The sequence below is a fragment of the Cuculus canorus genome, chromosome 2 (assembly GCF_017976375.1).
Source record: "Cuculus canorus isolate bCucCan1 chromosome 2, bCucCan1.pri, whole genome shotgun sequence".
NCBI classification, from domain to species: domain Eukaryota; kingdom Metazoa; phylum Chordata; class Aves; order Cuculiformes; family Cuculidae; genus Cuculus; species Cuculus canorus.
Window position 1 is genome coordinate 731,238 of NC_071402.1, and position 24,656 is coordinate 755,893.

The 24,656-nt window shown below is 61.9% G+C and overlaps 1 protein-coding gene across 1 annotated transcript in view; it reads left to right on the top strand.

Moving 5' to 3' along the window:
* CPSF1 (cleavage and polyadenylation specific factor 1) overlaps positions 1-24,656 on the top strand; it is a 72,761-nt gene that overhangs the window by 42,105 nt on the left and 6,000 nt on the right. Inside the window, exons 10-15 of the mRNA XM_054060588.1 lie at positions 2,807-2,959; positions 5,810-5,986; positions 8,409-8,475; positions 13,653-13,700; positions 16,711-16,866; positions 23,272-23,401. Coding sequence (XP_053916563.1) covers positions 2,807-2,959; positions 5,810-5,986; positions 8,409-8,475; positions 13,653-13,700; positions 16,711-16,866; positions 23,272-23,401 — 731 coding nt within the window. The remainder of the gene's footprint in view (positions 1-2,806; positions 2,960-5,809; positions 5,987-8,408; positions 8,476-13,652; positions 13,701-16,710; positions 16,867-23,271; positions 23,402-24,656) is intronic.

The following is a 24,656-nucleotide window of genomic DNA, read 5'->3' on the forward strand; positions in this document are numbered from 1 at the left end:
GGGTCTGGGGGCAATTTGGGGGGTCTGGGGGGCAATTGAGGGGTTGGAAGGGTAACTAAGGGGGGAGATTGGGGGGTTAGGGGGTAACTGGGGGGACTGAGAGGGACTGGGAGGGCAACTGGAGGGCCGGAGGGGCAACTAAAGGGGGGTTCGGGGGGTCTGGGGGGCAATTTGGGGGGTCTGGGGGGCGATTGAGGGGTTGGAAGGGTAACTAAGAGGGGAGATTGGGGGGTTAGGGGGTAACTGGGAGGACTGGGAGGGACTGGGAGGGCAACTGGAGGGCTGGAGGGGCAACTGGGGGGGAGATGGTGGGGTTTGGGGGGCAATTTGGGGGGTCTGGGGGGCAATTGAGGGGTTGGAAGGGTAACTAAGGGGGGAGATTGGGGGGTTAGGGGGCAACTGGGGGGACTGGGAGGGACTGGGAGGGCAACTGGAGGGCCGGAGGGGCAACTGGGGGGGAGTTTGGGGGGTCTGGGGGGCAATTTGGGGGGTCTGGAGGGCAATTGAGGGGTTGGAGGGGTAACTAAAGGGGGAGATTGGGGGGTTAGGGGGCAACTGGGGGGACTGGGAGGGACTGGGAGGGACTGGGAGGGCAACTGGAGGGCCGGAGGGGCAACTAGGAGGGAGTTTGGGGGGTCTGGGGGCAATTTGGGGGGACTGGGGGGCGATTGAGGGGTTGGAAGGGTAACTGGGGGGCAGATTGGGGGGTTAGGGGGCAACTGGGAGGGACTGGGAGGGACTGGGAGGGCAACTGGAGGGCAGGAGGGGCAACTAGGGGGGAGTTTGGGGGGTCTGGGGGGCAATTTGGGGGGTCTGGGGGGCAATTGAGGGGTTGGAAGGGTAACTAAAGAGGGAGATTGGGGGATTAGGGGGCAACTGGGTGGACTGGGAGGGACTGGGAGGGCAACTGGAGGGCCGGAGGGGCAACTGGGGGAGAATTTGAGGGGTCTGGGGGGCAATTTGTGAAGTGTTTTGGGGCTCCTTGAAGGGTTTTGGGGTCTCCCCCAGGGATTTTGGGCTCCTTGAATGGATTTTGAGGCTCCCTGAAGGGGTTTTGGGGCTCCTTGAAGGATTTTGGGGCTCCTTGAAGGCATTTTGCGTCTCCCTGAAGCGTTTTGGGGTCTCCTTGAAGGGGTTTTGGGGGCTCCTTTAAGGGATTTTGGGGCTCCCTGGAGGGTTTTGGGGCTCCTTGAAGGGTTTTGGGGTCTCCTTGAAGGGATTTGGGGGCTCTCTGGAGTGTTTTGCGGCTCCTTGAAGGAATTTTGGGGCTCCCTGAAGCGTTTTGGGTCTCCTTGAATGGTTTTGGGGTCTCCCTTAGGGATTTTGGGGCTTCCTGAAGCGTTTTGGGGCTCCTTGAAGGGGTTTTGGGGTCTCCTTGAAGGGATTTTGGGGCTCCCTGAAGCGTTTTGGGTCTCCTTGAAGGGATTTTGGGGTCTCCTTGAAGGGGTTTTGGGGCTCCCTGGTGTGTTTTGGGGCTCCTTGAAGGCATTTTGGGGCTCCCTGAAGCGTTTTGGGGTCTCCTTGAAGGGATTTTGGGGTCTCCTTGAAGGGGTTTTGGGGTTCTTGAAGGGCTTTGGTTTCTCCCTGGAGGTTTTAGTGTCCCCTGGAGGGTTTCGGGGCGCCTTGAAGGGATTTTGAGGTCTCCTTGAAGGGATTTTGGGGTCTCCTTGAGGAGTTTTGGGCCCCCCGCAGGGATTTAGGGACTCCTTGAAGGCATTTTGCGTCTCCCTGAAGTGTTTTGGGGTCTCCTTGAGGGGCTTTGGTTTCTCCGTGGAGGGTTTAGTGTCCCCCGGAGGGTTTTGGGACCCCTTGAAGGGATTTTGGGGCTCCCTGGTGTGTTTTGGGGCTCTTTGAAGGCATTTTGCATCTCCCTGAAGCGTTTTGGGGTCTCCTTGAAGGAATTTTGGGGCTCCCTGAAGCGTTTTGGGGCTCCTTGAAGGGGTTTTGGGGTCTCCTTTAAGGGATTTTGGGGCTCCCTGGTGTGTTTTGGGGCTCCTTGAAGGCATTTTGCGTCTCCCTGAAGCGTTTTGGGTCTCCTTGAAGGGATTTTGGGGTCTCCTTGAAGAGTTTTGGGCCTCCCCCAGGGATTTAGGGGCTCCCTGAAGGGATTTTGGGGCTCCCTGAAGGGTTTTGGGGCTCCCTGAAGGGATTTAGGGGCTCCTTGAAGGCATTTTGCGTCTCCCTGAAGCGTTTCGGGTCTCCTTGAAGGGGTTTTGGGGTCTCCTTAAAGGGGTTTTGGGGTTCTTGAGGGGCTTTGGTTTCTCCCAGGAGGGTTTAGTGTCCCCCGGAGGGTTTTGGGGTACCTTGAAGGGATTTTGGGGTCTCCTTGAAGGGGTTTTGGGACTCCTTGAAGGGGTTTTGGGGTCTCCTTGAAGGGGTTTTGGGGAGACTTTAAGGGATTTTGGGGTCTCCTTGAAGGGGTTTTGGGGTCTCCTTGAGGGGCTTTGGTTTCTCCCAGGAGGGTTTAGTGTCCCACGGAGGGTTTTGGGGCGCCTTGAAGGGATTTTGAGGTCTCCTTGAAGGGTTTTGGGGTCTCCTTTAAGGGATTTTGGGGCTCCCTGGTGTGTTTTGGGGCTCCTTGAAGGCATTTTGCGTCTCCCTGAGGCGTTTTGGGGTCTCCTTGAAGGGGTTTTGGGGCTCCTTGAGGGGCTTTGGTTTCTCCCAGGAGGGTTTAGTGTCCCCCGGAGGGTTTTGGGGCTCCTTGAAGGGGTTTTGGGGTCTCCTTGAAGGGATTTTGGGGCTCCTTGAGGGGCTTTGGTTTCTCCCGGAGGGTTTTGGGGCGCGTTCTGATGTTGGGGTTCGGCAGATCCTGATCATGGACGTGATCGAGGTGGTGCCGGAGCCGGGACAGCCGCTCACCAAGAACAAATTCAAAGTTCTCTACGAGAAGGAACAAAAAGGACCGGTGACGGCGCTTTGTCACTGCCACGGATACCTCGTCTCCGCCATCGGCCAAAAAGTGGGGTTCCCCCCCATCCTGGGGGGCAACACGGGGGGTTTGGGGGGAGATAGAGAGGGTTTGGGGGGGATAGAGGGGGTTTAGGGGGAGATAGAGGGGGTTTGGGGGGAGATAGAGAGGGTTTGGGGGAGAATAGAGGGGGTTTGGGGGAGATATAGGGGGTTTGGGGGGAGATAGAGGGGGTTTGGGGGGGATAGAGGGGGTTTGGGGGGGAATAGAGGGGGTTTGGGTGGAATAGAGGGGGTTTGGGGGGGAATAGAGGGGGTTTGGGGGGGGATAGAGGGGGTTTGGGGGGGAATAGAGGGGGTTTAGGGGGGAGATAGAGAGGGTTTGGGGGGAGATAGAGAGGGTTTGGGGGAGATATAGGGGGTTTGGGGGGAGATAGAGGGGGTTTGGGGGGATAGAGGGGGTTTGGGGGGGAATAGAGGGGGTTTGGGTGGAATAGAGGGGGTTTGAGGGGAGTTAGAGGGGGTTTGGGGGGATAGAGGGGGTTTGGGGGGAGAATAGAGGGGGTTTGGGGGGGAATAGAGGGGGTTTGGGGGGAGATAGAGGGGGTTTGGGGGGGAATAGAGGGGGTTTGGGGGGAATAGAGGGGGTTTGGGGGTACATAGAGGGGGTTTGGGGGGAGATAGAGGGGGTTTGGGGGAGAATAGAGGGGGTTTGGGGGTACATAGAGGGGGTTTGGGGGGATAGAGGGGGTTTGGGGGGAGAATAGAGGGGGTTTGGGGGGGAATAGAGGGGGTTTGGGGGGAGATAGAGGGGGTTTGGGGGGGAATAGAGGGGGTTTGGGGGAGATAGAGGGGGTTTGGGGGTACATAGAGGGGGTTTGGGGGGGAATAGAGGGGGTTTGGGGGAGATAAAGGGGGTTTGGGGGGGAATAGAGGGGGTTTGGGGGGAGATAGAGGGGGTTTGGGGGGAGATAGAGGGGGTTTGGGGGGGATAGAGGGGGTTTGTGGGCGTCCCTGAGTTATTTTGGGGTATCCCTGTGGGTTTTGGGGTATCCTTCAGGATTTGGGGTGTCCCCATCTTTTATGGTGTCCCTCAAGGTTTAGGGTGTCCTCATCTTTCTTTGGGGTGTCCCCATCTTTGGAGGCATCCCTGAAGCTTTTGGGGTATCCCCAAAGGTTTTGGGGTGTCCCTGAAGCTTTTGGGGTGTCCCTCAAGATTTGGGGTGTCCCCATCTTTTGGGGTGTCCCTCAAGGTTTGGGGTGTCCCCATCTTTGGAGGCATCTCTCAAGGTTTTGGGGCGTCCCTCAAGGTTTTGGTGTAACCCTGAAGCTTTTGGGGCGTCCCTCAAGGTTTTGAGGCACCCCTGAAGCTTTTGGGGCGTCCCTCAAGATCTGGGGTGTCCCCATCTTTTGGGGTGTCCCTCAAGGTTTGGGGTGTCCCCACCTTTGGAGGCATCTCTCAAGGTTTTGGGGCGTCCCTCAAGGTTTTGGTGTAACCCTGAAGCTTTTGGGGTGTCCCTCAAGGTTTTGGGGCGTCCCTGAAGCTTTTGGGGCGTCCCTCAAGGTTTGGGGTGTCCCCATCTTTTTGGGGTGTCCCTCAAGTTTTGGGGTGTCCCCATCTTTGGAGGCATCTCTGCAGCTTTTGGTGCATCTCTGAGGGCACTGTGATATCTCCGAAGCGGTTTTTGGGGCGCCCCTGAAGGTATTGCTGTACCCCCGAAGGTTTCGGGGTGTCCCTGGGGGTTTTGGGGTATCCCTGAAGCTTTAGGGGTGTCCCTCAAGATCTGGGGTGTCCCCATCTTTTTGGGGTGTCCCTCAAGGTTTGGGGTGTCCCCATCTTTGGAGGCATCTCTCAAGGTTTTTGGGGCATCCCTGAAGCTTTTGGGGCGTCCCTCAAGGTTTTGAGGCACCCCTGAAGCTTTTGGGGCGTCCCTCAAGGTTTGGGGTGTCCCCATCTTTTTGGGGTGTCCCTCAAGTTTTGGGGTGTCCCCATCTTTGGAGGCATCTCTGCAGCTTTTGGTGCATCTCTGAGGGCACTGTGATATCTCCAAAGGGTTTTTGGGGCGTCCCTGAAGGTATTGCTGTACCCGCGAAGGTTTTGGGGTGTCCCTGGGGGTTTTGGGGTATCCCTGAAGCTTTTGGGGCGTCCCTCAAGATTTGGGGTGTCCCCATCTTTTTGGGGTGTCCCTCAAGGTTTGGGGTGTCCCCATCTTTGGAGGCATCTCTCAAGGTTTTGGGGCATCCCTGAAGCTTTTGGGGCGTCCCTCAAGGTTTTGAGGCACCCCTGAAGCTTTTGGGGTGTCTCTCAAGATTTGGGGTGTCCCCATCTTTTTGGGGTGTCCCTCAAGTTTTGGGGTGTCCCCATCTTTGGAGGCATCTCTGCAGCTTTTGGTGCATCTCTGAGGGCACTGTGGTATCTCCGAAGGGGTTTTTGGGGCACCCCTGAAGGTATTGCTGTACCCCCGAAGGTTTCGGGGTGTCCCTGGGTGGTTTTGGGGCACCCCTGAAGCTTTTGGGGTGTCCCTCAAGGTCTGGGGTGTCCCCATCTTTTTGGGGTGTCCCTCAAGTTTTGGGGTGTCCCCATCTTTGGGGGCATCTCTCAAGGTTTTGAGGCATCCCTGAAGCTTTTGGGGGGTCCCTCAAGGTTTTGAGGCACCCCTGAAGCTTTTGGGGCGTCCCTCAAGGTCTGGGGTGTCCCCATCTTTTTGGGGTGCCCCTCAAGTTTTGGGGTGTCCCCATCTTTGGAGGCATCTCTGCAGCTTTTGCTGCATCTCTGCAGCTTTTGGTGCATCTCTGAGGGCGCTGTGATATCTCCGAAGGGGTTTTTGGGGCACCCCTGAAGGTATCGCTGTACCCGTGAAGGTTTCGGGGTGCCCCTGAGTGGGTGTTTTTTGGGGTGCAGATCTTCCTGTGGAGCCTGAAAGCCAACGACCTGACGGGAATGGCCTTCATCGATACGCAGCTCTACATCCACCAAATGATCAGCGTCAAAAGCTTCATCCTCGCCGCCGACCTCATGAAGAGCATTTCCCTCCTGCGCTACCAGGAGGAGAGCAAGACCCTCTCCCTCGTCAGCCGGGTGAGGGGGCGCCGCGGCCACCAACGGGGACATCGCGGCCACCAACGGGGCCATCGTGGCCACCAACGCGGCCAATATGGGGCCATAACGGGGCCATCAGGGTCACCAATGGGGCCATCATGGTCATCAATGGGGCCATCATGGCCATCAATGGGGCCATCATGGCCAATATGGAGCCGTCGTGGTGACCATGGCCACCAACAGGGCCATCATGGCCACCAATGAGGCCACCGCGGCCACCAGTGGGGCCATCGCGGCCACCAACGGGGCCATCGCGGCCAATATGGGGCCATAACGGGGCCATCAGGGTCACCAATGGGGCCATCGCGGCCACCAATGAGGCCATCGCGGCCAATATGGGGCCATAACGGGGCCATCAGGGTCATCATGGGGCCATCATGGCCAACAATGGGGACATCATGGCCAATATGGAGCCATCGTGGTGACCATGGCCACCAACAGGGCCATCATGGCCACCAATGGGGCCACCGTGGCCACCAGTGGGGCCATCGCGGCCACCAACGGGGCCATCGCGGCCAATATGGGGCCATAACGGGGCCATCAGGGTCACCAATGGGGCCATCATGGCCACCAACGGGGCCATCGTGGCCAATATGGGGCCATAACAGGGCCATCATGGTCATTATGGGGCCATCATGGTCACCAATGGGGACATCATGGCCAATATGGAGCCATCGTGGCGACCATGGCCACCAACAGGGATATCATGGCCACCAATGAGGCCACCGTGGCCACCAACGGGGCCATCGCGGCCAATATGGGGCCATAACGTGGCCATCATGGTCATTATGGGGCCATCATGGTCACCAATGGGGCCATCATGGCCAATATGGAGCCATCGTGGTGACCATGGCCACCAACAGGGCCATCATGGCCACCAATGAGGCCACCGCGGCCACCAACGGGGCCATTGCGGCCAATATGGGGCCATAATGGGGCCATCATGGCCACCAATGGGGCCACGATGGCCAATATGGAGCCACCATGGCGACCATGGCCACCAACAGGGCCATCATGGCCACCAACGGGGCCACTGCGGCGAATATGGGGCCATCACGGGGCCATAACGGGGCCATCATGGTCACCAATGCGGCCATCGCGGCCAATATGGGGCCATAATGGGGCCATCATTGTCACCAATGGGGCCATCGTGGCCACCAATGGGGACATCATGGGCAATATGGAGCCATCGTGGTGACCATGGCCACCAACAGGGCCATCGCAGCCACCAACGGGGCCATCGCGGCCAATATGGGGCCATAACGGGGCCATCAGGGTCATCATGGGGCCATCATGGCCAACAATGGGGACATCATGGCCAATATGGAGCCATCGTGGTGACCATGGCCACCAACAGGGCCATCATGGCCAACATGGAGCCATCATAGGGCCATAACGGGGCCATCATGGCCACCAATGGGGCCACCACGGCCACCATGGAGCCATCATGACCACCAACAAAGCCATCATGGTCATCATGGGGCCATCATAGGGCCATAACGGGGCCATCATGGTCACCAATGAGGCCACCGCGGCCACCAATGGGGCCATTGCGGCCACCATGGGGCCATAACGGGGCCATCAGGGTCATCATGGGGCCATCACAGGGCTCTCATGGCCACCAGTGGGGCCATCATGGCCATTGTGGGGCCATCACAGGGCCATCATGGCCAACATGGCCACCAGTGGGGCCACCGCGGCCACCAACGGGGCCATCGCGGCCAATATGGGGCCATAACGGGGCCATCAGGGTCACCAATGGGGCCATCATGGCCATTGTGGGGCCATCATAGGGCCATAATGGGGCCATCATGGCCACCAATGGGGCCACGATGGCCAATATGGGGCCAGCATGGTGACCATGGCCACCAACAGGGCCATCATGGTCATCATGGGGCCATCACAGGGCTCTCATGGCCATCAACGGGGCCATCATGGCCAACATGGCCACCAATGGGGCCACCGCGGCCACCAACGGGGCCATCATGGCCAACATGGGGCCATAAAGGGGCCATCATGGTCGTCATGGAGCCATCACAGGGTTCTCATGGCCACCACCGAGTCCCTCATGGCCACCAAAGGGCCGTTGTGGCCACCAAAGGGCCTTCGTGGCCACCATGAGTCCCTCGTGGCCACCAAAGGGCCATTGTGGCCACCGCAGGGCCGTTGTGGCCACCATGCGTCCCTCGTGGCCACCAACGGGCCGTTGTGGCCACCACAGGGCTGTCGTGGCCACCATGAGTCCCTCGTGGCCACCAAAGGGCCGTTGTGGCCACCATGAGTCCCTCGTGGCCACCGCAGGGCCGTCGTGGCCACCGCAGGGCCGTTGTGGCCACCGCAGGGGCCGTCGTGGCCACCGCAGGGGCGGTGCAGAGGCGCTGACGTTGCGGTGTCTCCGCAGGACGCGAAACCGCTCGAGGTTTACAGTGTGGACTTCATGGTGGACAGCAACCAACTGGGGTTCCTCGGTACCCACTGGGGGCACTGGGGGGGACTGGGGGGGACTGGGGGGAATGGGGGGGAAATGGGGGGCACTGGGGGGGGATTGGAGGGGACTGGGGGGGATTGGGGGGGCACTGGGAGGGGACTGGGAGGGGACTGGGGAGGACTGGGAGGGAATGGGGGGGACTGGGGGGCAGTGGGGGGGAATTGAGGGGGAACTGGAGGGGACTGGGGGAAATTGAGGGGACTGGGGGGGAATTGGGGGGACTGGGGGGGCACTGGGGGGGACTTGGGGAGGGAATGAGAGGGAATGGGGGGAATGGGGGGGAATTGGGGGGCACTGAGGGGGAATTGGGGGGGAACTGGGGGGGAATTGGGGGGCACTGGGGGGGGACTTGGGGGCGACTGAGAGGGGAACTGAGGGGGAATTAGGGGGGACTGGGGGGGGATGGGGGGCACTGGGGGGGAATTGGGGAGACTGGAAGGGAATGGGGGGGCACTGGGGGGGATTGGGGGGGCACTGGGGGGGGACTGGGAGGGACTGGGGGGGAACTGGGAGGGAATTGGGGGGAACTGGGGGGGAATTAGGGGGGACTGGGGGGGAATTTGGGGGGCACTGGGGGGACTGGGAGGGGAATTGGGGGAATTGGGGGGCACTGGGAGGGAACTGGGGGGGAATTGGGGGGCACTTGGGGGGGACTGGGAGGGACTGGGGGAGGATTGGAGGGGACTGGGGGGGAATTGGGGGGGGTACTGGGGGGAATTGGGGACTGGGGGGGCACTGGGGAGGAATTGTGGGGGACGGGGGTGGAACTGGGGGGGAATTGGGGGCACTGGGGGGAATTGGGGGGGAATGGAGGGGAATTGGGGGGGACTGGGGGGCACTGGGAGGGAATTAGGGGGGGATTGGGGGAGACTGGGAGGGAATGGGGGGGCACTGGGGGGGAATTGGGGGGGACTGGGGAAGGAACTGGGGGGTCTGGGGAGGAATTGGGGGGCACTGGGGAGGACTGGGGGGAATTGGGGGGCACTGGGGGGGACTGGGGGGAACTGGGAGGGACTGGGGGGGAATTGGGGGGGACTGGGGAGGACTGGGGGGGATAGGGGGGAACTGGGGAGGACTGGGGGGGGATTGGGGGGAACTGGGAGGGAATGGGAGGGGAATTTGGGGGAAATGGGGGGGACTGGGGGGGAATTGGGGGGCACTGGGGGGCATTGGGGGGGACTGGGGTGGGATTGGGGGTCACTGGGGGAGGACTGGGAGGGAATTGGGGGGCACTGGGGGGCACTGGGAGGGACTGGAGGGGAATTTGGGGGAACTGGTGGGGAATTGGGGGGAACTGGGAGGGACTGGGAGGGAATTAGGGGGGATTGGGAGGGACTGGGAGGGAATGGGGGGGAATGGGGGGGGGACTGGGGGGGGATTGGAGGGGACTGGGGGGGAATTGGGGGGCACTGGAGGGGAATGGGGGGGAACTGGGGGGGAACTGGGGGGGAATTGGGGGGGAATTGGGGGGCACTGGGGGGGGATTGGAGGGGACTGGGGGGACACGGGGAGGGACTGGGGGGGAATGGGGGAACTGGGGGGGACTGGGGTGGGATTGAGGGGGAACTGGGGGGAATTGGGAGGGACCGGGGGGGAATTGGGGGGGACTGGGAGGGACTGGGGGAGAATTAGGGGGAACTGGGAGGGACTTGGGGGGAATTAGGGGGGACTGGGAGGGACTGGGGGGGAATTAGGGGGGACTGGGGGGGAATTGGGGGGAACTGGGAGGGGATTGGGGGGAACTGGGAGGGACTGGGGGGCACTAAGGGGGAAATGGGGGTCACTGGGGGGGAATTGGGGGGGACTGGGAGGGACTGGGGGGGAACTGGGGGGAATCGGGAGGGACTGGGGGGGGAATTGGGGGGCACTGGGGGGGAATTGGGGGGAACTGGGGGGGAATTGGGGGGGACTGGAGGGGAACTGGGGGGGAACTGGGGGGACTGAGGGGGAATTTGGGGGGGGACTGGGAGGGAATGGGGGGAACTGGGGGGAATGGGAGAGAATGGGGGGGGACTGGGGGGGAATTGGGGGGGACTGGGAGGGACTGAGGGGGAATTAGGGGGGAATGGGGGGGGACTGGGAGGGAATTGGGGGGGATTGGGGGGAACTGGGAGGGACTGGGGGGCACTAAGGGGGAAATGGGGGTCACTGGGGGGGAATTAGGGGGGGACTGGGGGGCACTGGGAGGGGAATTGGGGGGCACTGGGGGGAATTGGGGGGACTGGGAGGGACTGGAGGGGACTGGGGGGCACTGGGGGGGACTGGGAGGGACTGGGGGGGAATTGGGGGGAAATGGGGGGCACTGGGAGGGAATTGGGGGGGACTGGGGGGGACTGGGAGGGGAATTGGGGGGCACTGGGGGGAATTGGGAGGGACTGGAGGGGAACTGAGGGGGGACTGGGAGGGAATTGGAGGGGACTGGGAGGGACTGGGGGGGAACTGGGGGGGACTGGGGGGGAATTGGAGGGCACTGGGAGGGAATGGGGGGGAAATGGGGGGGACTGGGGGGGAATTGGGGGGGCCGGGGGGATTGGGGGGCACTGGGAGGGAATGGGGGGGACTGGGAGGGACTGGGGGGGAATTGAGGGGGACTGGGGGGCACTGGGAGGGAATGGGGGGCACTGGGGGGGGACTGGGGGGGAATTGGGAGGGACTTGGGGGGAACTGGGGGGGACTGGGGGGAAATTGAGGGGACAGGGGGGGAATTGGGGGGCACTGGGAGGGAATGGGGGGGAATGGGAGGGACTGGGGGGGAAATCGGGGGGCACTGGGGGGAATTGGGGGGCACTGGGGAGGCACTGGGGGGGACTGGGGGGCACTGGGGGGACTGGGAGGGACTGGGGGGGAATGGGGGGGAATTGGGGGGGCACTGGGGAGGAATTGTGGGGGACGGGGGTGGAACTGGGGGGGAATTGGGGGCACTGGGGGGGAATTGGGGGGGAATGGAGGGGAATTGGGGGGCACTGGGGGGGAATTGGGGGGGAATGGAGGGGAATTGGGGGGAACTGGGAGGGACTGGGGGGGATTGGGAGGGCACTGGGGGGGACTGGGAGGGACTGGGGGGGATTGGGGGGGACTGGGAGGGGACTGGGGGGGAATGGGGGGAACTGGGGGGAATTGGAGGGGACTGGAGGGGAATTGGGGGGACTGGGAGGGGAATTGGGGGGCACTGGGGGGGGATTGGAGGGGACTGGGGGGAATTGGGGGGGACTGGGGGGCACTGGGGGGGGACTGGGAGGGACTGGGGGGAACTGGGGGGACTGGGAGGGAATTGGGGGGGACTGGGAGGGACTGGGGGGGAATGGGGGGGAATTGGGGGGCACTGAGGGGGAATTGGGGGGGAATTGGGGGGCATTGGGGGGGACTTGGGGGCGACTGAGAGGGGAACTGAGGGGGAATTAGGGGGGACTGGGGGGGGATGGGGGGCACTGGGGAGGAATTGGGGGGACTGGGAGGGAATGGGGGGGCACTGGGGGGGATTGGGGGGGCACTGGGGGGGGACTGGGAGGGACTGGGGGGGAATTGGGGGGGAACTGGGAGGGAATTGGGGGGAACTGGGGGGGAATTAGGGGGGACTGGGGGGGAATTTGGGGGGCACTGGGGGGACTGGGAGGGGAATTGGGGGAATTGGGGGGCACTGGGAGGGAACGGGGGGGGACTTGGGGGGCACTTGGGGGGGACTGGGAGGGACTGGGGGAGGATTGGAGGGGACTGGGGGGGAATTGGGGGGGGTACTGGGGGGAATTGGGGACTGGGGGGGCACTGGGGAGGAATTGTGGGGGACGGGGGTGGAACTGGGGGGGAATTGGGGGCACTGGGGGGGAATTGGGGGGGAATGGAGGGGAATTGGGGGGAACTGGGAGGGGATTGGGGGGGGACTGGGGGGCACTGGGAGGGAATTAGGGGGGGATTGGGGGAGACTGGGAGGGAATGGGGGGGCACTGGGGGGGAATTGGGGGGAATGGAGGGGAATTGGGGGGAACTGGGAGGGACTGGGGGGGATTGGGAGGGCACTGGGGGGGACTGGGAGGGACTGGGGGGGATTGGGGGGGACTGGGAGGGGACTGGGGGGGAATGGGGGGAATTGGAGGGGACTGGAGGGGAATTGGGGGGCACTGGGGGGGATTGGAGGGAACTGGGGGGGAATTGGGGGGGACTGGGGGGCACTGGGGGGGGACTGGGAGGGACTGGAGGGGCACTGGGGGGGACTGGGAGGGAATGGGGGGGAATTGAGGGGCACTGGGGGGGAACTGGGGGGGACTGGGAGGGAATGGGGGAGCACTGGGGGGAATTGGGTGGGACTGGAGGGGAACTGGGGGGGAATTGGGAGGGACTGGGGGGGGACTGGGGGGGAATGGAGGGGAACTGGGGGGAATTGGGGGGCACTGGGGGGGGACTGGGGGGGAATTGGGAGGGACTTGGGGGAACTGGGGGGGACTGGGGGGAAATTGAGGGGACGGGGGGGAATTGGGGGGCACTGGGAGGGAATGGGGGGGAATGGGAGGGACTGGGGGGGAAATCGGGGGGCACTGGGGGGAATTGGGGGGCACTGGGGGGGACTGGGGGGGAATTGGGGGGGCACTGGGGAGGAATTGTGGGGGACGGGGGTGGAACTGGGGGGGAATTGGGGGCACTGGGGGGGACTGGGGGGGAATTGGGGGGCACTGGGGGGGAATGGGAGGGACTGGGGGGGAATTGGGGAGCACTGGGGGGAATTGGGGGGGAATGGAGGGGACTGGGGGGCACTGGGGAGGAATTGGGGGAACTGGGGGAACTGGGAGGAACTGGGGGGGACTGGAGGGGAACTGGGGGGAATTTGGGGGGAGTGGGGGGGAACTGGGAGGGACTGGGGGGGAATTGGGGGGGAATGGGGGGTCACAGGGGGTCACTTGGGGGTCACAGTGAGCAGTTGGGGGTCACAGTGGTCACTTGGGGGTCACAGTGGGGAGTTGGGGGTCACAGTGGTCACTTGGGGGTCACTTGGGGGTCTCAGTGGGTCACTTGGGGGTCGCAGAGGGGAGTTGGGGGTCACAGGGGGTCACTTGGGGGTCGCAGAGGGTCACTTGGGGGTCTCAGTGGGTCACTTGGGGGTCACGGGGTCACTTGGGGGTCACGGGGGGTCACTTGGGGGTCACCGTGGTCCCTCTGTTCCGGCAGTTTCCGACCGTGACCGCAATCTCCTGGTGTACATGTACCTGCCCGAAGGTGAGCAGAGACGGACTGGGCTGAACTGGGACAGACTGGGACAGACTGGGCTGAACTGGGCCATACTGGTGGGGGATTGGGCCAGACTTGTGCCCTCCCAGTGCCCTCCCAGTCCCTTTTGGCCCTCCCAGTGCCCTCCCAGTGCCCTCCCAGTGCCCTCTCAGTTCCCTCCCAGTCCCTTTTGGCCCTCCCAGTGCCCTCCCAGTTGCCTCCCAGTCCCTTTAGGCCCTCCCAGTGCCCTCCCAGTCCCCACCCAGTGCGCTCCCAGTACCCTCCCAGTCCCTATTAGTGCTGTTGATGCCCTCCCAGTGCCCTCCCAGTGCCCTCCCAGTCCCTTTTGGCACTCCCAGTGCCCTCCCAGTGCCTATTAGTACTGTTGATGCCCTCCCAGTACCATCCCAGTGCCCTCCCAGTTCCCTCCCAGTCCCTATTAGTGCTGTTGATGCCCTCCCAGTCCCCTCCCAGTGCCCTCCCAATGCCCTCCCAGTTCCCTCCCAGTGCCCTCCCAGTGCCCTCCCAGTGCCCTCCCAGTTCCTATTAGTGCTGTTGATGCCCTCCCAGTGCCCTCCCAGTCCTCTTTGGCCCTCCCAGTGCCCTCCCAGTTGCCTCCCAGTTCCCTCCCAGTCCTTATTAGTGCTGTTGATGCTCTCCCAGTACCCTCCCAGTGCCCTCCCAGTACCATCCCAGTGCCCTCCCAGTGCCCTCCCAGTCCCTACTGGCGCTGTTAGTGCCCTCCCAGTACCATCCCAGTGCCCTCCCAGTCCCTACTGGCGCTGTTAGTGCCCTCCCAGTACCATCCCAGTGCCCTCCCAGTACCCTCCCAGTCCCTATTAGTGCTGTTGATGCCCTCCCAGTGCCCTCCCAGTCTCTACTGGCGCTGTTAGTGCCCTCCCAGTACCATCCCAGTCCCCTCCCAGTACCCTCCCAGTCCCTATTAGTGCTGTTGATGCCCTCCCAGTGCCCTCCCAGTCTCTACTGGCGCTGTTAGTGCCCTCCCAGTACCATCCCAGTACCATCCCAGTGCCCTCCCAGTGCCCTCCCAGTCCCTACTGGCGCTGTCAGTGCCCTCCCAGTCCCTATTAGTGCTGTTGATGCCCTCCCAGTGCCCTCCCAGTTGCCTCCCAGTCCCTTTTGGCCCTCCCAGTACCCTCCCAGTTCCCTCCCAGTCCCTTTAGGCCCTCCCAGTTCCCTCCCAGTCCCTTTTGGCCCTCCCCATGCCCTCCCAGTCCCCTCCCAGTGCCCTCCCAGTCCCTATTGACCCTCCCAGTACCATCCCAGTGCCCTCCCAGTCCCTATTAGTACTGTTGATGCCCTCCCAGTACTATCCCAGTTCCCTCCCAGTCCCTTTTGGCCCTCCCAGTGCCCTCCCAGTTCCCTCCCAGTCCCTTTTGGCCCTCCCAGTGCCCTCCCAGTGCCCTCCCAGTTCCCTCCCAGTCCTTATTAGTGCTGTTGATGCCCTCCCAGTGCCCTCCCAGTGCCCTCCCAGTGCCCTCCCAGTCCCTATTAGTACTGTTGATGCCCTCCCAGTGCCCTCCCAGTTTCCTCCCAGTCCCTTTTGGCCCTCCCAGTTCCCTCCCAGTACCCTCCCAGTCCCTATTAGTGCTGTTGATGCCCTCCCAGTGCCCTCCCAGTTCCCTCCCAGTGCCCTCCCAGTCCCTATTAGTGCTGTTGATGCCCTCCCAGTTCCCTCCCAGTGCCCTCCCAGTTCCCTCCCAGTCCCTTTTGGCCCTCCCAGTTCCCTCCCAGTGCCCTCCCAGTTCCCTCCCAGTCCCTTAAGGCCCTCCCAGTCCCCTCCCAGTGCCCTCCCAGTTGCCTCCCAGTCCCTATTAGTGCTGTTGATGCCCTCCCAGTGCCCTCCCAGTTCCCTCCCAGTCCCTTTTGGCCCTCCCAGTGCCCTCCCAGTTCCCTCCCAGTCCCTTTTGGCCCTCCCAGTACCCTCCCAGTACCCTCCCAGTTCCCTCTCAGTCCCTATTAGTGCTGTTGATGCCCTCCCAGTGCCCTCCCAGTTCCCTCCCAGTCCCTTTTGGCCCTCCCAGTACCCTCCCAGTACCCTCCCAGTTCCCTCCCAGTCCCTATTAGTGCTGTTGATGCCCTCCCAGTCCCCTCCCAGTGCCCTCCCAGTCCCTATTGACCCTCCCAGTACCATCCCAGTACCCTCCCAGTCCCTATTAGTGCTGTTGATGCCCTCCCAGTGCCCTCCCAGTTGCCTCCCAGTCCATTTTGGCCCTCCCAGTACCCTCCCAGTTCCCTCCCAGTCCCTTTTGGCCCTTCCAGTCCCCTCCCAGTGCCCTCCCAGTTCCCTCCCAGTACCCTCCCAGTGCCCTCCCAGTCCCTTTCGGCCCTCCCAGTTCCCTCCCAGTCCCCTCCCGGTGCCCTCCCAGTGCCCTCCCAGTTGCCTCCCAGTCCCTTTTGGCCCTCCCAGTTCCCTCCCAGTTCCCTCCCAGTACCCTCCCAGTCCCTATTAGTGCTGTTGATGCCCTCCCAGTGCCCTCCCAGTTCCCTCCCAGTCCCTTTTGGCCCTCTCAGTACCCTCCCAGTCCCCTCCCAGTGCCCTCCCAGTCCCCTCCCAGTCCCTTTTGGCCCTTCCAGTCCCCTCCCAGCCCCCTCCCAGTCCCTTTCGGCCCTCCCAGTCCCCTCCCAGTTCCCTCCCAGTCCCCTCCCAGCCCCCTCCCAGTCCCTTTCGGCCCTCCCAGTCCCCTCCCAGTCCCCTCCCAGTACCATCCCAGTGCCCTCCCAGTCCCTTTTGGCCCTCCCAGTGCCCTCCCAGTGCCCTCCCAGTCCCTTTCGGCCCTCCCAGTCCCCTCCCAGTGCCCTCCCAGCGCCCTCCCAGTCCCTTTCGGCCCCCCCAGTACCCTCCCAGTGCCCTCCCAGTGCCCTCCCAGTCCCCTCCCAGTCCCTTTTGGCCCTCCCAGTTCCCTCCCAGTCCCTTTCGGCCCTCCCAGTCCCCTCCCAGTGCCCTCCCAGTTGCCTCCCAGTGGGGTACTGGTGCGTTACTGGTGGCGTTGCTCAGCCAAGGAGAGTTTTGGGGGGCTGCGGCTGCTCCGTCGCGCCGATTTCCACGTGGGCGCTCACGTCAACACCTTCTGGCGGACGCCGTGCCGGGGGGTCACGGAGGGCCCCAACCGCCGCGCCAGCGCCTGGGACGGCAAACACATCACCTGGTTCGGTACGAGGGGGTTCGGGGGGCACTGAGGGGGGTTTGGGGGGGCACTGAGGGGTTTTGGGGTGTCTATGGGGGTTTTGGGGGGGTCAGTGAGGGGTTTTGGGGGGCTATGGCGGTGTTTGGGGGGGCGCTGAGGGGTTTTGGGGGGTCATTGAGGGGGTTTGGGGGGTCAGTGAGGGGTTTTGGGGGGCTATGGGGGACTTGGGGGGGCGCTGAGGGGTTTTGGGGGGTCTATGGGGGTGTTTGGGGGGGACTATGGGGGTGTTTGGGGAGGACTATGGGGGGTTTGGGGGGTCACTGAGGGTTTTGGGGGGGGTTTAGGGGGTCACTGAGGGGTTTGGGGGGGCTATGGGGGTGTTTGGGGGGGGCACTGAGGGGTTTTGGGGGGGCTATGGGGGGTTTGGGGGGGACTATGGGGGGTTTGGGGGGGCGCTGAGGGGTTTTGGGGGGTCATTGAGGGGGTTTGGGGGGTCAGTGAGAGGTTTTGGGGGGGCTATGGGGGGTTTGGGGGGGACTATGGGGGGTTTGGGGGGGCACTGAGGGGTTTTGGGGGGGCTATGGGGGGTTTGGGGGGACTATGGGGGGTTTTGGGGGGCACTGAGGGGTTTTGGGGGGGCTATGGGGGTGTTTGGGGGGACTATGGGGGGTTTGGGGGGGGCGCTGAGGGGTTTTGGGGGGTCTATGGGGGGTTTGGGGGATCACTGAGGGGTTTTGGGGGGCTATGGGGGGGCTATGGGGGTGTTTGGGGGGTCACTGAGTGGTTTTGGGGGGTCATTGAGGGGTTTGGGGGGGCACTGAGGGGTTTTTGAGGGTGTTTAGGGGGTCACTGAGGGGTTTGGGGGGTCTATGGGGGTGTTTGGGGGGGCTATGGGGACTTTGGGGGGGCACTTAGGGGTTTTGGGGGGTCATTGAGGGGTTTTGGGGTGTCTGTGGGGGTTTTGGGGGGCACTGAGGGGTTTTGGGGGGACACTGAGGGGTTTTGGGGGGTCTATGGGGGGTTTTGGGGGGTTTGGAGGGTCAATGAGGGGTTTTAGAGGGGCTATGGGGGTGTTTGGGGGGGACTATGGGAGGTTTGGGGGGTCTGGGGGGGGTTTGGGGGGTCTATGGGGGGTTTTGGGGGGCACTGAGGGGTTTTGGGGGGTCTATGGGGGGCTTGGGGGGGCACTGAGGGGTTTTGGGGGGCTATGGGGGGTTTTGGGGGGTCACTGAGGGGTCTGGGGGGGGTTGGGGGGTCTATGGGGGGTTTAAGGGGGTCACTGAGGGGTTTGGGGGGTCTATGGGGGTGTTTTGGGGGGCTATGGGGGGTTTTGGGGGATCACTGAGGGGTTTGGGGGATCACTGAGGGGTTTTGGAGGGTCACTGACAGGTTTTGGGGGGTCAGTGAGGGGTTTGGGGGGGTCTATGGGGGGTTTTGGGGGGTCTATGGGGGTTTTGGGGGGGCACTGAGGGGTTTTGGGGGGCCTGTGGGGGGTTTGGGGGGGGCACTGAGGGGTTTTGGGGGGGCACTGAGGGGTTTTGGGGGGTCTATGGGGGTTTTGGGGGGTCACTGAGGGGTTTTGGGGTGTCTGTGGGGGTTTTGGGGGGGTCTGGGGGGGTTTGGGGGGGCACTGAGGGGTTTTTGAGAGTCACTGAGGGGTTTTGGGGAGTCTATGGGGGGGGTTTGGGGTGTCGATGAGTGGATTGGGGGAGGCTATGGGGGGTTTGGGGGGGTCACTGAGGGGTTTGGGGGGGTTTAGGGGGTCACTGAGGGGTTTTGTTGGGCCTATGGGGGGTTTTGGGGGGGCACTGAGGGGTTTTGGGGTGTCTGTGGGTGGTTTTGGGGTGTCAATGAGTGGATTGGGGAGGCTAGGGGGGGTTTGGGGGGGTTTTGGGGGATTTGGAGGGTCAATGAGGGGTTTTGGGGGGTCACTGAGGGATTTGGGGGGGTTTTAGGGGGTCACTGAGGGGTTTTGGGGTGTCACTGAGGGGTTTTGGGGGGCTATGGGGGTGTTTGAGGGGGCTATGGGGGTGTTTGGGGGGGCTATGGGGGGTCACTGAGGGGTTTTGGGGGGTCTATGGGGGGGTTTTGGGGTGTCGATGAGTGGATTGGGGGAGGCTATGGGGGTTTGGGGGGCACTGAGGGGTTTGGGGGGGCTGTGGGGGTGATTGAGGGGTGATCAGGGGGGCACTGAGGGGTTTGGGGCTCACTGGTTTTGGGGTGCAGCCACCCTGGATGGCGCTCTGGGGCTGCTGTTTGGGGGTTCCCAGTTTCGGGGTTCACTCTGTTTTGGGGTTCACTCACTCTGTTTTTGGGGTTTCACTCTGTTTTTGGGGTTCACTCTGTTTTGGGGTTCACTCACTCTGTTTTTGGGGTACTCTCACTGTTTTTGGGGTTCATTCAGCCACTCTGGATGGGACTCTGGGTTCGCTGTTTCGGGGTTCACTCAGTTTCGGGGTTCACTTTGTTTTTGGGGTGCAGCCACCCTGGACGGTGCTCTGGGGCTGCTGTTTGGGGGTTCCCAGTTTCGGGGTTCACTCTGGTTTTGGGGTGCATCCACGCTGGACGGCGCTCTGGGGCTGCTGTTTGGGGGTTCCCAGTTTGGGGGTTCACTCTCAGTTTCGGGGTACCCCCTTACAGCCACGCTGGACGGCGCTCTGGGGCTGCTGTTTGGGGGTTCCCGGTTTCGGGGTACACTCTCAGTTTGGGGGTTCACTCTGTTTTTGGGGTGCAGCCACGCTGGACGGCGCTCTGGGGCTGCTGTTTGGGGGTTCCCAGTTTTGGGGTTCACTCAGTTTTGGGGTACCCCTTTCAGCCATGCTGGACGGCGCTCTGGGGCTGCTGTTTGGGGGTTCACTCTCACTCAGTTTCGGGGTTCACTCTGTTTTTGGGGTACCCCCTTACAGCCACTCAGGACGGCGCTCTGGGGCTGCTGTTTGGGGGTTCCCGGTTTCGGGGTACACTCTCAGTTTCGGGGTTCACTCTGTTTTTGGGGTGCAGCCACGCTGGACGGCGCTCTGGGGCTGCTGTTTGGGGGTCCCCAGTTTCAGGGTACACTCTCAGTTTCGGGGTTCACTCTGTTTTTGGGGTGCAGCCACTCTGGATGGTGCTCTGGGGCTGCTGTTTGGGGGTTCCCAGTTTCGGGGTACACTCAGTTTTGGGGTACCCTCTTTCAGCCACTCTGGACGGCGCTCTGGGGCTGCTGTTTGGGGGTTCACTCTCACTCAGTTTGGGGGTTCACTGTTTTTGGGGTACCCCCTCACAGCCACTCTGGACGGCGCTCTGGGGCTGCTGTTTGGGGGTTCACTCTCTCAGTTTGGGGGTTCACTCTGTTTTTGGGGTACCCCTCACAGCCACTCTGGACGGCGCTCTGGGGCTGCTGTTTGGGGGTTCTCAGTTTGGGGGTTCACTCTGTTTTTGGGGTGCAGCCACTCTGGACGGCGCTCTGGGGCTGCTGTTTGGGGGTTCACTCTCACTCAGTTTGGGGGTTCACTCTGTTTTCGGGGTACCCCTCACAGCCACTCTGGACGGCGCTCTGGGGCTGCTGTTTGGGGGTTCCCAGTTTCGGGGTACACTCTCAGTTTGGGGGTTCACTCTGTTTTTGGGGTGCAGCCACTCTGGACGGCGCTCTGGGGCTGCTGTTTGGGGGTTCCCGGTTTCGGGGTACACTCAGTTTCGGGGTACCCCTCACAGCCACTCTGGACGGTGCTCTGGGGCTGCTGTTTGGGGGTTCCCGGTTTCGGGGTACACTCTCAGTTTGGGGGTACCCTCTCTGTTTTTGGGGTGCAGCCACCCTGGACGGCGCTCTGGGGCTGCTGTTTGGGGGTTCACTCTCAGTTTCGGGGTTCACTCAGTTTCGGGGTACCCCTCACAGCCACGCTGGACGGCGCTCTGGGGCTGCTGTTTGGGGGTTCACTCTCTCAGTTTCGGGGTACACTCTCAGTTTGGGGGTTCACTGTTTTCGGGGTACCCCTCACAGCCACGCTGGACGGCGCTCTGGGGCTGCTGTTTGGGGGTTCCCAGTTTGGGGGTACACTCAGTTTCGGGGTACCCCCTCACAGCCACGCTGGACGGCGCTCTGGGGCTGCTGTTTGGGGGTTCACTCTCTCTCAGTTTGGGGGTTCACTCAGTTTTGGGGTACCCCCTCACAGCCACTCTGGACGGCGCTCTGGGGCTGCTGTTTGGGGGTTCACTCTCTCTCAGTTTCGGGGTTCACTGTTTTTGGGGTACCCCCTCACAGCCACGCTGGACGGCGCTCTGGGGCTGCTGTTTGGGGGTTCCCAGTTTGGGGGTTCACTCTGTTTTTGGGGTGCAGCCACTCTGGACGGCGCTCTGGGGCTGCTGTTTGGGGGTTCCCAGTTTCGGGGTACACTCTCAGTTTGGGGGTTCACTCTGTTTTTGGGGTGCAGCCACCCTGGATGGCGCTCTGGGGCTGCTGTTTGGGGGTTCTCAGTTTCGGGGTACACTCAGTTTCGGGGTACCCCTCACAGCCACTCTGGACGGCGCTCTGGGGCTGCTGTTTGGGGGTTCCCAGTTTCGGGGTACACTCTCAGTTTGGGGGTTCACTCTGTTTTTGGGGTGCAGCCACGCTGGACGGCGCTCTGGGGCTGCTGTTTGGGGGTTCCCGGTTTCGGGGTTCACTCTGTTTTTGGGGTACAGCCACTCTGGACGGCGCTCTGGGGCTGCTGTTTGGGGGTTCCCAGTTTGGGGGTTCACTGTTTTTGGGGTGCAGCCACTCTGGACGGCGCTCTGGGGCTGCTGTTTGGGGGTCCCCAGTTTCGGGGTACACTCTCAGTTTGGGGGTTCACTGTTTTTGGGGTACAGCCACTCTGGACGGCGCTCTGGGGCTGCTGTTTGGGGGTTCACTCTCACTCAGTTTCGGGGTACCCTCTCTGTTTTCGGGGTGCAGCCACTCTGGACGGCGCTCTGGGGCTGCTGTTTGGGGGTTCCCAGTTTCGGGGTACACTCTCAGTTTGGGGGTTCACTCTGTTTTTGGGGTGCAGCCACCCTGGACGGCGCTCTGGGGCTGCTGTTTGGGGGTTCCCAGTTTCGGGGTACACTCAGTTTCGGGGTACCCCTCACAGCCACTCTGGACGGCGCTCTGGGGCTGCTGTTTGGGGGTTCTCAGTTTGGGGGTTCACTCAGTTTCGGGGTACCCCTCACAGCCACTCTGGACGGCGCTCTGGGGCTGCTGTTTGGGGGTTCCCAGTTTCGGGGTACACTCTCAGTTTGGGGGTTCACTCTGTTTTTGGGGTGCAGCCACTCTGGACGGCGCTCTGGGGCTGCTGTTTGGGGGTTCCCGGTTTCGGGGTACACTCTCAGTTTGGGGGTTCACTCTGTTTTTGGGGTACAGCCACTCTGGACGGCGCTCTGGGGCTGCTGTTTGGGGGTTCCCAGTTTCGGGGTACACTCTCAGTTTGGGGGTTCACTCTGTTTTTGGGGTACAGCCACTCTGGACGGCGCTCTGGGGCTGCTGTTTGGGGGTTCCCAGTTTGGGGGTTCACTCTGTTTTTGGGGTGCAGCCACGCTGGACGGCGCTCTGGGGCTGCTGTTTGGGGGTTCCCAGTTTGGGGGTTCACTCTGTTTTTGGGGTACAGCCACGCTGGACGGCGCTCTGGGGCTGCTGTTTGGGGGTTCCCAGTTTGGGGGTTCACTCTGTTTTTGGGGTACAGCCACTCTGGACGGCGCTCTGGGGCTGCTGTTTGGGGGTTCACTCTCTCTCAGTTTGGGGGTTCACTCAGTTTTGGGGTACCCCCTCACAGCCACTCTGGACGGCGCTCTGGGGCTGCTGTTTGGGGGTTCACTCTCTCTCAGTTTGGGGGTTCACTCAGTTTCGGGGTACCCCTCACAGCCACTCTGGACGGCGCTCTGGGGCTGCTGTTTGGGGGTTCCCAGTTTGGGGGTTCACTGTTTTTGGGGTGCAGCCACGCTGGACGGCGCTCTGGGGCTGCTGTTTGGGGGTTCCCAGTTTGGGGGTTCACTCTGTTTTTGGGGTGCAGCCACCCTGGACGGCGCTCTGGGGCTGCTGTTTGGGGGTTCACTCTCTCTCAGTTTGGGGGTTCACTCAGTTTTGGGGTACCCCCTCACAGCCACTCTGGACGGCGCTCTGGGGCTGCTGTTTGGGGGTTCACTCTCTCTCAGTTTGGGGGTACACTCAGTTTCGGGGTACCCCTCACAGCCACTCTGGACGGCGCTCTGGGGCTGCTGTTTGGGGGTTCACTCTCTCTCAGTTTGGGGGTACACTCAGTTTCGGGGTACCCCTCACAGCCACTCTGGACGGCGCTCTGGGGCTGCTGTTTGGGGGTTCACTCTCTCTCAGTTTGGGGGTACACTCAGTTTCGGGGTACCCCTCACAGCCACTCTGGACGGCGCTCTGGGGCTGCTGTTTGGGGGTTCTCAGTTTGGGGGTTCACTCTGTTTTCGGGGTACAGCCACTCTGGACGGCGCTCTGGGGCTGCTGCTGCCGATGCACGAGAAGCCGTACCGCCGTTTGCTGATGCTGCAGAACGCCCTCAGTACCGCTCTGCCCCACAGGGGGGGGCTCAACCCCAGGGCCTTCCGGTAACACACCCATAACTGACCCATAGCTGACCCATAACTGACCCATAGCTGACCCATAGCTGACCCATAGCTGACCCATAGAGACCCATAACTGACCCATAACTGACCCATAGAGACCCATAGAGAACCATAGAGACCCCATAGAGACACATAGAGACCCATAGCAACCAATAGAGACCCATAGCTGCCCATAACTGACCCATAGAGACCCATAGAGATCCATAGAGACCCATAACTGACCCATAACTGACCCAGAGAGACCCATAACTGACCCATAGCGACCCATAACTGACCCATGGCTGACCCATAGAGACCCCATAGAGACACATAGAGACCCATAGAGTGACCCATAGAGTGACCCATAGAGACCCATAACTGACCCATGGCTGACCCATAGAGACCCATAACAACCAATAGAGACCCATAGAGACCCATAGAGACCCATAGAGACCCATAGCAACCAATAGAGACCCATAACTGACCCATAGAGACCCATAACTGACCCATGGCTGACCCATAGAGACCCCATAGAGACACATAGAGACCCATAACTGACCCATAGCTGACCCAGAGAGACCCATAGAGACACATAGAGAACCATAGAGACCCATAGCAACCAATAGAGACCCATAGCGACCCATAGAGACCCATAGCGACCCGTAACTGACCCATAGAGACCCATAACTGACCCAGAGCGACCATAGCTGCCCATAACTGACCCATAACTGACCCATAACTGACCCATAGCGACCCATAACTGACCCAGAGAGACCCATAACTGATCCATAACTGACCCATAACTGACCCATGGCTGACCCATAACTGACCCATGGCTGACCCATAGAGACCCCATAGAGACCCATAGAGAACCATAGAGACCCATAGAGACACATAGAGACCCATAGAGATCCATAGAGATCCATGGAGACCCATAGCTGACCCATAGCAACCCATAACTGACCCATAGAGACCCATAGAGACCCATAGAGACCCGTAACTGACCCATAGCGACCCCATAGAGACCCATAGAGACACATAGAGACCCATAGAGAACCATAGAGACCCCATAGAGACACATAGAGACCCATAACTGACCCATAGCTGACCCAGAGAGACCCATAGAGACACATAGAGAACCATAGAGACCCATAGCAACCAATAGAGACCCATAGTGACCCATAGCGACCCATAGAGACCCATAGCGACCCGTAACTGACCCATAGAGACCCATAGCGACCCGTAACTGACCCATAGA